At 39.0% G+C, this 12025-nt stretch overlaps 1 protein-coding gene across 1 annotated transcript; it reads right to left on the bottom strand.

Moving 5' to 3' along the window:
• Positions 1 to 261: 261 nt before the first annotated feature.
• Positions 262 to 11847, bottom strand: LOC121322538 (bifunctional purine biosynthesis protein ATIC-like). The gene is made up of 16 exons (XM_041262640.1): positions 11737 to 11847; positions 10977 to 11103; positions 10614 to 10690; positions 10449 to 10515; positions 9782 to 9870; positions 9539 to 9690; positions 8548 to 8704; positions 7036 to 7161; positions 6470 to 6577; positions 5522 to 5607; positions 4973 to 5062; positions 4607 to 4732; positions 3901 to 3993; positions 1188 to 1370; positions 813 to 968; positions 262 to 519 (listed from the first exon to the last, which is right to left on the bottom strand). Exons 1-16 carry the CDS (start codon positions 11753 to 11755, stop codon positions 400 to 402), a joined length of 1776 nt encoding a protein of 591 aa, XP_041118574.1. The 5' UTR covers positions 11756 to 11847; the 3' UTR covers positions 262 to 399.
• Positions 11848 to 12025: the final 178 nt, after the last annotated feature.

The following is a 12025-nucleotide window of genomic DNA, read 5'->3' as shown; positions in this document are numbered from 1 at the left end:
GCAGGAGTGGAAATGCTATTGCTGTAGCAGCTCTTTTTATTAAGAGTTAATTTGCTAAACTTTAACTGTAAAAATTACCCTAATGTATGTATAAACATTAAGTATTATACTATTTTTATACTGTATACTACTGGCAACCCAGCTGCCAGTTTTTTTTACTGTAAAAACCAAAGTTTTTTTTTTTTTTTTTTTTTTTATTAGTTTTTTTTTTCTGTGTTAATTGAGTATGGGTAGATTTCTAAACAGCAACATTTAATCCTCCCTAGAATGACAACAGGCCAAGTTTATGCAGAAAAGGTTTTATTGTTCCAGTATAATCACTAGTATTACAAATAAAGGCAGTAGTATTTCATATGAAGAGAGGTAAACATGCAAGTGGAATGTAGCAGATGGAGATTATCAGTGGTGGAAGAGACGCAGGCTGGTGTGTGCCAGAACAATGCCCAGCTCATTACAGGCATCGATCACAACCTGGTCAGCTGCAGATCCAGATGGCGCTGCTATGAACTCCACTCCGCTCTGGAAACAAAAGGGTAAAACCAAAACTCAGCTCCACTTTTAAACAATACAGCATGCATCATAAGGCTTACCGATAAAGAAATGGGGGGGTTAAATCACCACTTTGAAGCATCGTCTATTTTTAAGTCACTTACAAAATACTACATACTCAAAGAGATCAGTCAAAGATGTGGCATTTTAAATACATAGTTCAAGTGGCCAGAATAGCGAATGGATGCAAAACTATTGTTTACTATACATCTCAGACATGCACTTGTACTGGAGTTCTAGGAATGAAAGCAGACGGCAGGTACCTTTTTAGCTCTATCCACATTGTCTCTAAAAGGGAAAAAGGCATCCGAGCTCAGAGCTACCCCCTTCAGTTCGCTGACCCAGTTCTTTTTCTCACTCTCAGAAAGCAGCGCAGGGACCTCCTCAAACAACCCCTTCCATGCCTCCAGATCAGCATCCTGGAAGAAGGGGACAGGAGTGTTTCAGTAAGGGGTGTAAATAGCAGGCACTAGAATGAAGCTTTCACCTAAAAGCGGCCAAAAAAAAAAAAAAGCACTTTTTTTGGTAGCTAGTCATGCCTTGGTAATCAAAGTATCTGCCCATTCAATCCCTTTAAAATCCCTAAAGTCTGCTCTTCCTTATAACACTGATGAAGATTTAGCTTAAAGTTTCCTTACCTCACCGATGGTGCCGCTAACATACTGGTCAATAGCGTTGGCAATTTCTGCTCTCTTCACTCCGGTCTTGAACTTCATTGACAACACAGTGGGGTGGTGCCTCAACCACCAGTTGTTCGCCTTGTCACCAGCCAAGCGTGTGCAGTGGATACGGGACTGCTGTCCGGCACCAATACCAATCACCTTCAATACAAACACAAAAATGTCATCAGAAGGACCGGAACCAGCTAAATGGAATACCAGAACAACGTTTAACCATACCTTGTTGGTCTGGAGTTCAGAAGCATTGGTTTTGTTTGTAGCCAGGACATGCCCAATCAAGGGGAATATGATTCAGGAATAAAACAGCATTTCATACATTTCTGCAGATGGGTGGAAGACATTTATCATAAAGGAGGAAGTAGCTTCAAACTCATTTTGAATTTTTTTTTTTTTTTTTTTTTTTTTTTTTTTTTTACTTTAGTTAGTTAATTAAATGTTTACTGTTTAACTATGATTCGAACTGGTTCTGGGTTATGTTGCTCCAATATTAAGTTAATGTAAAACAGAAAAGATAACCCTAATATTATACTATTTGACTACTTAAAATAACAGATGTTGTGGGGGGGGGGGGGAATTGGGGAACAAAATAAAATAAAAGTATGCTTTAGTTCCCTATTTTAAAGTCTGCACCTAAAAAGGGCATAAATTTGACAGTTCAACTTTATAGAATTGGTTCACAATTCTTATATTAAAAATACAAGAGGTTGTCAATTACAACGATAACAAACCTCTGCCAATCTAGTTCCAGACCAATGCTGTACATGGTAAGAGGAGCTGCACTCCTGCCAGCATGGCTTATAACAAAATTGCTACTGCTTCCAACAGAGGTCTCCACAACACCAAATCTTTCCATCTTCAAAATCAAATAGTACACATGCAATCTATACAATGTACTGAATCCCCAGGCTGCAACAAATCGGTCTGCTTTATTACACTAAACTCAAGATGGCCTGGATTATTAAGGCAGTCTCCGGGACTGTTCATATTTCAGAAGCACTATTTTTTTGCTTTATCCCCCTTGATCTAGCTGTAATAGACAGACAGACATACACTGATGCACAATGAAAATGCAACACTAAGTTTTACATCAATAGCTCACTTAGCGCATATATAATATTTACATTTTCAACAGTGAGCAGATAGGTTTGTTGATTGTTTGAGTAGTATTGTTCCTTGGGGTAACAAAATAGTGAGCTCAAGTCAGGTGCTCAGTGTTTGGTATTAAGTTGAGCATTGCCAATGGGACTTCGATCAGAGACTTCCCATCGTCAGTTAAAAAATGTGTTGAAGCCCTGTGTATGATGTGTAGTTTTAAATGTGTATTCTGTGTTTTTGATTGTAATTTGCTGTTGGACACCATTGTAAACGAGCCAATTATAGCTCATATTTTTCCAGTAAAAATAATTTAAAAAAAAGCCCAAATGAGTTTAATAACCTGTATATATAGCCATTCAAAAAAAGACACGATTTTAATTAACGCAAGAACAGTGAACGATACAAACATGCCCCATCGAGTACTGAAGATCACCTGGTTGCTATCAGCGTGATTGAAGGAAGCCTGTCTGTGACAGAAGTTGCCCAGCGAATGAGATGTTCTGCTTAAACAAAATTCAGCAGACTAGTCAAGAGAAACCAGGAAACTGGCTGAGAGGGACAGGCCACGTCCTGGAAGGCAGAGGGTCACCACACTGGCCCAGGACGATCACATCTGACTGATCCATCTGCGTAACAGTTTTCAGACTGCAGTGGCTACAGCACGAGAAATTCCAGGAAGAAATAACCCGCGCATCAGCAGAATGACTGCAGCTTGCCATCTGCATGAAAATGATTTGCACGCTCGGAGGCTGTTCAGGGGTAACATGTTGACAGATGAGAGGCGAAATCGCTGTCTTGTGGGCCAGAGAACATCTGAGGTGGTGGCAGAGAGAGAGAGAGAGTGAGAGTGTGGTGGAGTGTTTTATTCACCGATGAATGCCATTTTGCCCATGACAGACCTGACGGAAGACAACGTGTGTGGAGACGACGTTTAAAACAGAGTGTTGCGTTCACCAATGGTAAAATTAAGGTTGCCAAAATACAGCCATCACACAATCTGTCTTAAGACACTATGTTTGTTGTCCCAGGACACAGCACCATAGAAACTGGGCAGGAAAGTTTGGTTGACCAACTTTGACATTTTATTTACACAAATTTAATTTTAGCCTTCCATCTGTGCTTTATTTACAATCTCAACTCCTACTTGGCCTTTTGAAGTAGAGCTATTCTTTTATACTGAACTCAAATGACATGTAGGACTGTACTGTGCTTCTTAATTGAAGCATAACAAAAGCCTGACAAGTCCTGCAAGACGTCGGAATCAGTACATTTATTTAATGGTTCGGCAGTAGACAGTTTTATACAAACAAGTATTTTGGAATTACCAACGACCACGGAAAACTTACCAGTGGCAGAAATAGCCTGGTTCAATGAGATCACAGTCTTGCTTGTTCTGTGTAAAATAGGTAACCTGTGCCTACACCCCAATGAGCACAAAGGCAGTGCTCTGTATACTGGTTCATGAGCAATTACCAAGCAAGCATTATAACTAATGCACTGGAGTGAAGCCAGACCTCCCAGAAGAACAGTCTAGCTGAAACACAATCCCCTCAGCTTTCTCTCCTAGTCCAATTACCTGTCCATCCTTGGCGTAGCACACAGAATTAGACTGGGTGTACTTGACAGCAATGCTGGCTACAATGAGGTCCCGGACTGCATGCTCAGGCAGCTGAAATAACAATGAAGATTAGCAATCAGCTTGGAATATCTAGTTTAAGGTTTATCCATATTATTTTCTGACAGCAATCTTTGAAGGCTTGAAAGCTTTTTTTGTTGTTGAAACTTTTCCTGTAAAATGAATGGGTTTTGTTTTATAAGGAAAAGCAAGGTAAAACAGACATGTCAGTACAATTCCTTTAATGTTAGCGTGCAAACTACTGTAGTACTGGTTCACATATATCCAGTGAAAATTGGCAGGTAGCACCTTACTGTATTGGTCACATTGAGCAACTATTGTACAGATGGTATATCCATGAAGCAGTCAAGTTATGTTGGTTTTGTAAAGTGCATGTGTAATCTGTACTTTGATTAGTCAAGTACCAACTTGGGTGAGGTACAATAACTTAAATTAGGGGCTTTATTTACATTTGCAAGTGTTGTTGCTTCTAGTGCTGAAGCAAAGCATTCATCTAGCAAAGCGTTATGAAGTACCGCATTTTCTTCATGCAGGTGCTTATGCTACCCCCTGGCGATTTCATTTCATGGTGAAATGAAAAGGTTTACCGAGTAATAAATGTCAGCTGCTGTTCTATCACAATCCGTGTTGTTTTTGGTCCACCTACTTCTCCTTTGGTGACGACTTTGCTGAACAGCGACCGGTCAATAACTGCATTGTTCCTCTTCTGCATCAAATGTAACCCAAACAGAACACGCACTTCAGTTTCATCTGGCTCATATTCGGGGTCCACCTAATTCAAACCCAGCAGGGGAAGAAAAAGAAAGGCAATTGTTGTTTTTATGCAAGCAGAAACAAAGCAGCCCTTTGCACAGCATATAATGGCTCAACACAACTTGCGACATCTGTATGTTCAACATCAAAAAGCCAACCTGAAGCTAACAGGACCACTAAAGTCAGGTTTTAATGGACACAGACAATCGTACCTGACCAAGATCGTAAACAGCGAAAGCATGTTTAAAATTATTCTCACCTGCAAGACACAATAGTTTCCATTTTTCTTCTTGGACAGAATTTTTAATGCCTCTGCTTCGTAACCAGGAGCAATTATTCCATCAGATACCTGTAAATGAAAAGATTACACATTGACATTCACTCAATTGTGCAGGATATTTTGCAATATAAAATACATTTTCTTAGAAGGAAAATCTTGCCTTCTAGGCCTAGATCCAACCAAAATATGTATATTAAGTGGGGGACTAGATAAAGACCACAACCTGAACATCAAATTCAAATGCAATTGTATACGTCATACTGTGCTTGTAAATAACTAGACAGTAATAAAATAAATGCAAAATTGTTTTGCGTCTGACAATGGCGTGTGTCTTTCAACTGTTGCCTGACAATCTGCTTTGCCCAAAGCGTTCCTACTTCCAGAGTAGGTTATTAACAAATCCAACATATTCAGCTCAAGTCTGAAAAACACATGACATAACTGACTTCACACTAAAAAGATCACCGCAACATTTGTTTATTTCTTTTTCATTCACTTATTGTTTCAAGCCATGCTGCTTGAACTTGCCTCTCTGGAGATGATTTTGGCAGTAGGAACATCACAGATATCTGACACAGCAACAAAGTCTCCAAATGAGGACATCCGGTCAGAACCTGGAAACAAGAACAGACTTGTGGGGGGAAAAAAAAAAAAAAATACAAAAACAACAGAGTCACAGTTTTTATTGAAAATGGATTTTGGGACATACTTAATAACTCATATTCACCTACCACTAGGGTTACCACCTGCCCACGTAATTCAAGAACACTGCGAGAAAGAACAGGATTTTGAAGCTGCCTTTAAACTAAAGGAAATCAACACACGAATTGAGCGCTAAATTGATTAATTATCATGAGGAAGCATGACAATAGCTTTTAACAAATTAAATAAGTATCCTCTATATTTATTTATTTTATTAAAAGTTTAATAGTACATCTCCTTCTCCCACTGAAACCATTAATACTGAGCAGTTGTTCACTATTCCTGACACCAGACAGCATGAACACCTGATCAGTGTTATGTAACTGGGAGAGTCAGTGTAAATTAGGGCTATATATTACTAATCAACAGGATATAAAATAGCATTTCTTAAATATTGAGAACTGAAATACTTTATTTTGCAAAATTAGTATCTTGAATAAACCTACACTTATTCAAGATGCTTTTTTTTTTTTTTTTTTTAATCTTGCAAGATTTGTATTATCACAATAATTCGGATAATTGAGCAAGTGTTCAGTGCTTAATTCACGTGTTTATTTCTTTCAGTTCAAGGGCAACTTAATCCTGTCCCATCCCAAAGTGTTCCGGAATTATGGAGCCAGGTGGCAACCCTACCCAACCCTTTTTTTTTTTTTTTGGGGGGGGGGGGGGGGGGGGCGCCAATAAAATGGCCAGTGTACATCACACTTCAACATTCAGTACCCACGTATTTGTACATATTTCTCTTTTTTTACTTAACAGTGAGGCTGCCAGTACCTCTAGCTCTTGCGTAAGCAGTTGCCAGTGGTGTAAGATCCTTGTACATGTCGTGCACCATACAAACTTTAGCCTCCTCTTCACTCAATAGCACCCCAACAGCAGCACCTAGTGGACAAATTCATACAGGACATTATGTCTATATTCATACAGAATTGCAAGGAAACTCAATTGTAGATGGGCCTTTAATGAATTAAACTAATCATGAGAATAAAGAAGTACATCTACTGCATACTATGTCTTGAAACAATTAAGTTTACGATCAAGATGGTGAAATTGAAAATATAATATAGGTACTGCATCAAAGATCTACCCATGAATTCTATTTTCACAATTACTGAAAACGTGTCTAGCAAATAACCCCCACTAAATCCATTAAATTTCTACACCTTTGCAAGGATGACTCCTGCAGTGTATATACGCAAACACAATTAGTAGATTGTAGGCAAGGCTCCTAAACAAGGCAAAGCTTTATGGGGATGATGACAATGTACATTATATGATTTTAAAGTTGCTGAGGTAAAGAGTGCAGTCTCAAGCAGGAGTTAAGAACCCTTTACCCTTACCGGCAGGGCTCACATGTTTGAAAGAAGTGGCAGCGGGTAGGTCCAGAGCTTTCTTCAGGTCTCTCACTAGCTGCCAGGCATTCAGAGCATCACATAGATTGATGAAGCCAGGGGAGCCATTCACCACTGCAGACACATGGAGAAATAATCCACACTATAAAAAACCTTGACAGAGTGTATTATTGCATTTACAGAATACTCCAATAGATGCTCAGTTACAATGCAGTCATTCTGGGAGAGACAGAGAAGTACATAGCACAGATAAGTGGTTCTGCTCTCCTAACTGTGAACCAGAAGGCCCAATACCTTTAAAATAGTGTGCAGAAATGTCAATTCAAAAGTATTCATACCCTTTGGGGTATGTAAACTTTTGACTACAACACTCTCTGTGCATGCGTGTGTATATATCACAGTGCTCCCTCGCTATAACGCAGGTCTCGGGGACACACAATATGAGCGTTAAATGGGGGGGGATGGCACACAACACACATCTGACTAAGAAAAAATAAAATAATGCATATAGTGAAGAAAAAAATGTAACTGTTAATTAACCCTCCATAAAAACACCATGTAATCAACACCATTTAAAAAGGTAACATTCCCCACTCATGGATCATTTTAATAATCCGTTTTTAAACTATAAATAGCCTGGCTAAATGGCGGTCAGTTCAGTTCGAAGCGACAGACAAGCAGACCAACTGCGAGAAGGACAGCGAGTCAGGAGAGGGGAAGAGGGAATGGGCTCGCCCCAGGTTTGGCTGCCGGAGCGGGGCTAAAGCATCTCGTCTCCTAGAGAAAGCCGCAGCTCCACTCGCAACAAAAAAAAAAAAAAAAAAAAGTAAATACATTAGGAAAGATGACCACGTAATAGGCCTAACATGTATTTAGTTAAAAGAATGCTGAATAAGATGTATGTGTTGGTGCCAGTGCAGCATTTCTTCAGTTCAGATACTGTATCAAAAGGAAATGAAGTTAGACTAAGAAGCTGTTATAGTCTGAACGTCGGTAGTGTACTTACTGTCAAAATATTGCATGAATCACTGGGGCATGAGGGGCATGCTGTAGGCATGTTATAACCAAGGGAACACTCTGGGTGTGTGTGTGTGTGTAATAAAATATATAATTACACACTTTTGCTCCAAAGAAAAAGGGAAAGTGTGTTTAAAACCAAGTGGAGGCACTTCTAAGCTTTTGATGCCATGGTAACTACTGATGTAACAATCTACTACTCCTTTCTATTTGAACAGGAATCAAGGTATTTAGTTTATTTATCCATTTATTTTCCTTTACTTTTCTGTACTGTAAATTATCTAATTTGATTTCTTCCAAAACAAAAAACATTTTAAAAAAAGAGCATGTTGAAACAGAACCTAACTGCACTCTACCCTATCTGAGCAGGGATAAAGCCTGATGAAAAAGTTTCTTTGAGATCAGAACCACTAAACAGAACGGCAATAGCCAGTGTTGAAGGGGGTGAAGGGGGTTAAGGGGAATTCCCCCCCCACCCCATACCTGTGATGGGGAGCTTGGGGCGGAGGGTGTAGAGCTGAGCAGGTGCCTGGTGGGGGTTCGTCCCATAGCGCAGGGGGAGCTGGGAGACCCCCTTGCTGTATTCCTTTCTGAAATAATCTGAAATGGCTTCATCATATTGAGCTGTGTGAGTAAAAGCCTGAAGATTGGGGAGGGGAGGGGGGAAAAAAAAAGTGTTGTCACATTTTACTACATTTATAAAACATGAAAACATTTTATAAATATGATGTACAGTGAAATCTCTATTTCTACCACGCAAGGGTCAGAGAAGAATTTTTTTTAATTTACAAAAATGTCTCCATATCTATTTAATAAAATATTTATAGGAATACACAGACTAAGTGTCTCATCATGTTTACAGTGTGTCCTGTCTAAGAATTGGGCAACAAGGGCAGAGTTTACTTACAATCTACTCCATCATCTTGTACATTTTTAACATGTATACTTAATGGTTAATCATTAAGTGTTTTCACAAGAAAGATTCTCCTTGATTCACAACTGACAATGCTGCAACCTGCTCACCTCATCTGCAGTCTTATCAGGAGCTCATTTCAAAATTGTAACAAGCATTTCAAACACTCTGAACAAGAGTAATCTGGATAAATGGTCTGTAGCTATATATTAGCTTAATTTGCTACAAAGCCCTTGTTAAATTGGAAGCATCAATTTGATTAAGTTGCAATACATTTGTCTGCTTCAATGGAGTCCTGGTTACTTAAACACGCATCCTTTCTGCTTTATAAAGTTTGTAGCATATATGCAGGTATACCATGCAATAGCTTTACACCAATTATAATGAAATAGTTTTCATATCCTGAAGAGCAAGCAAGAGAAGCCACCTAAAAACTTGCCCACCAACTGTGTAGTTGATACACAAGCATAGCATATAGTAAACCCAGATAAATACTGTATATCAGGATACCAACTGTTTCCAAATGTTCTTTTGAGGTTAATATTAATTCTCTTACAATACCTTTAAAGCCAGAATTTTCCGCATCTTCAAAGAAGTGTCCTTGGCCTCCGAACCTTCCATCTCCTTGGCAACCCTGTCATAGTCGTCGGGATCACACACAATGGTCACCCGGACGTGGTTCTTGGCTGCAGCACGCAGCAGTGTCACACCACCTACAGAAATACAGTTGCAAGTCATATCTCTCAGAGTATCTGAATACCAAAAGAAACTTAAACATCTATACTGTGGAACCAAAAAGCTTACCAATATCAATCTGTTCTACAGCCTGCTCTACTGTGACATCAGCAGAAGAGACGGTCTTCACAAATGGATACAGGTTACACACAACAACCCTAAAGAGATTACATTACAATCAATGAAAACAATTGAAAGAACCAAGGTGAATATTAAATGAATTAATAAAATACAACAATAGAATTGAGGTCTTCATTTAAAACACTGCACGCACACACACAGGATGCACGCTAAAACTATGTAGATGCCCAGGTGTGTTCACGCTTTTATTGCCACATGAGGTGGTCCAAACTGGTGCATGTGATTAAGACCAATATTTTTTTTTTTTTTTTTTTTTTTTTTTTTTAATATAAAAGCCTGCTTTCCATCATTTCTATATAGTTGACTCTCAAGAGATTAAATGTGTTTGAAACTGAACAGTCCGATGACACACATTCACATCTTTAACAGGAGACAGCATTCCATTAATTAACTGTACTCAATTGTTCATGCATGACCAGCAATACCAGTGTAAATACATGATCACTGATTTCCCCACACTCAGGAGTGTATCACATGAGCTTCATTCAATTACAGGGAGGCAATCCTTTGAAGATAACCAAAACAAGGAAATGTAAGTTTCTCCTTATTAAAAGGGAGGTGAACACAAATGTGTTTTTCTCCCCCCATATTGTACCTCACAAGACTGAAAGAGAGTTTGTCCATATCAGTTTTGTCTGATGGAGTCTTCCTCGCCAGAATCCCTGTGGAGAGAATTATTATTTTATGGCAGCAATATATTGGTAACCCCCAGGTTTAGATTACCCTTTAGATCAGTTGAAGACACACTCAGAACTTTTACCTCCGTGAATTGCTGGGTGTAACGTTTTCACTCTTCCCCCCAGCATCTCAGGAAACCCAGTGACATCAGACACATCCCTGCGGTGGAAATAAACCGATAAATATCTCCATGCTTCACAATGCACAGAGAAAACACCACGGAAAGGTCCTAAGATTGTAGATCAAATGTTAATTCTTTATTATTTAAAAAGAACAGTTTTAAAAAACACAAAGCAGCAGATGGCCTTCATCAAGCTGTAATGATCAGACAAAGCACACACCATTAAAAACATTAACACACAACCTTCAATTAGTCCACTGCTATACCCTATATCAATTACATTAGGGTATGTGTATAATATATTCAGGTATCGCACAGACCTACCTGACAGGGAGCCCAGCTTCTCGCAGAGCTTTGGCTGTCCCCCCAGAAGCAACTAGGGACAGACCTGTGGCTGACAGACGCTTGGCAAAGTCTACCAGACCAGTTTTATCAGAGACACTGAGGAGGGCTGGAAACCAGAAGCAGCAAACAGTGCATTGTTAGTGGGTCACAATTTATAACACATTATTAACACTAATGACAAAACACTGATGTTGTCATTTTACAGAACTTTTAAAACCAGACCCAAAGACAGAATCAGACACATAGTTGAACATAATGTCTATTTGTTAATGCTGCACACGTCTGAATTGTTTAGGATTCAAATTCAAAACATATACAGCCTGTTTATAATCCCTTTAAGTACTAAAAGTCTTGCCCATAACATTTAATCTAAACTTCTGGATCCCGCTGAAAAGCTCTCAGCCTGCAATCTCGACCTTGGCATTCTTATTGCAATCACAATTAAATGTGGCGATGTACTACAGTTGCAGTACTGTAATCCTCTGCAAGTACATGTCGATAAACTTCGTGCACATGCCAACACAAAGCAGAACAACATAGAACTTTAGCATAAACACTTCTCCAGTTAATACACTTGGAATCGGAATACAAAATCAACTGGTATTCATTTTTGCATCATATCATTCATTACCCACCTTACTGTAAGTAACTGACTGTACCTTTCTAGCCCCATCACACACTATCTTAAAACGAAATATCTATCTTATTATCTTAAAACGAAACTGGTAGCATGCATTACCTATTTCTGTTGCATCCATTGTGTTGTTTTTGTTTGATCGCTTTGCCTCCAGAGATAATTACTACAGCTCCCCCACTGCCTTTCACCTAGTCCACGTGGATTCCAATTTATACGGTAATGGTTAATGCGCTTCACAAAGCATGCTGGGAACTTTAGAACTCCATCTCGATTAATTACCAGCAGCCAGCAGAAGGGTGCAGTATTGTACACAAATTGGAACAGCACGAGCAGTATGGAATTATAGGGAAAGTATACATTGTTTTATTAAAATATACCATAAACATATACT

This window comes from Polyodon spathula, chromosome 11 (assembly GCF_017654505.1).
Source record: "Polyodon spathula isolate WHYD16114869_AA chromosome 11, ASM1765450v1, whole genome shotgun sequence".
In the NCBI taxonomy this organism is placed as follows: Eukaryota; Metazoa; Chordata; class Actinopteri; order Acipenseriformes; family Polyodontidae; genus Polyodon; species Polyodon spathula.
Note: the sequence above shows the minus strand (reverse complement) of the source record. Positions and strands in the feature narration are given on the sequence as shown.

Bases quoted from the DNA above. Each gene is read 5' to 3' on its own strand.
- LOC121322538 (XM_041262640.1), bottom strand. The intron at 9,871-10,448 runs GTACAATATGGG...TAATCTCTTTAG, and splicing joins CTCTCTTTCAGTCTTGTGAG to GGTTGTTGTGTGTAACCTGT. The intron at 4,733-4,972 runs GTGAGAATAATT...GGTTTGAATTAG, and splicing joins GAAACTATTGTGTCTTGCAG to GTGGACCCCGAATATGAGCC.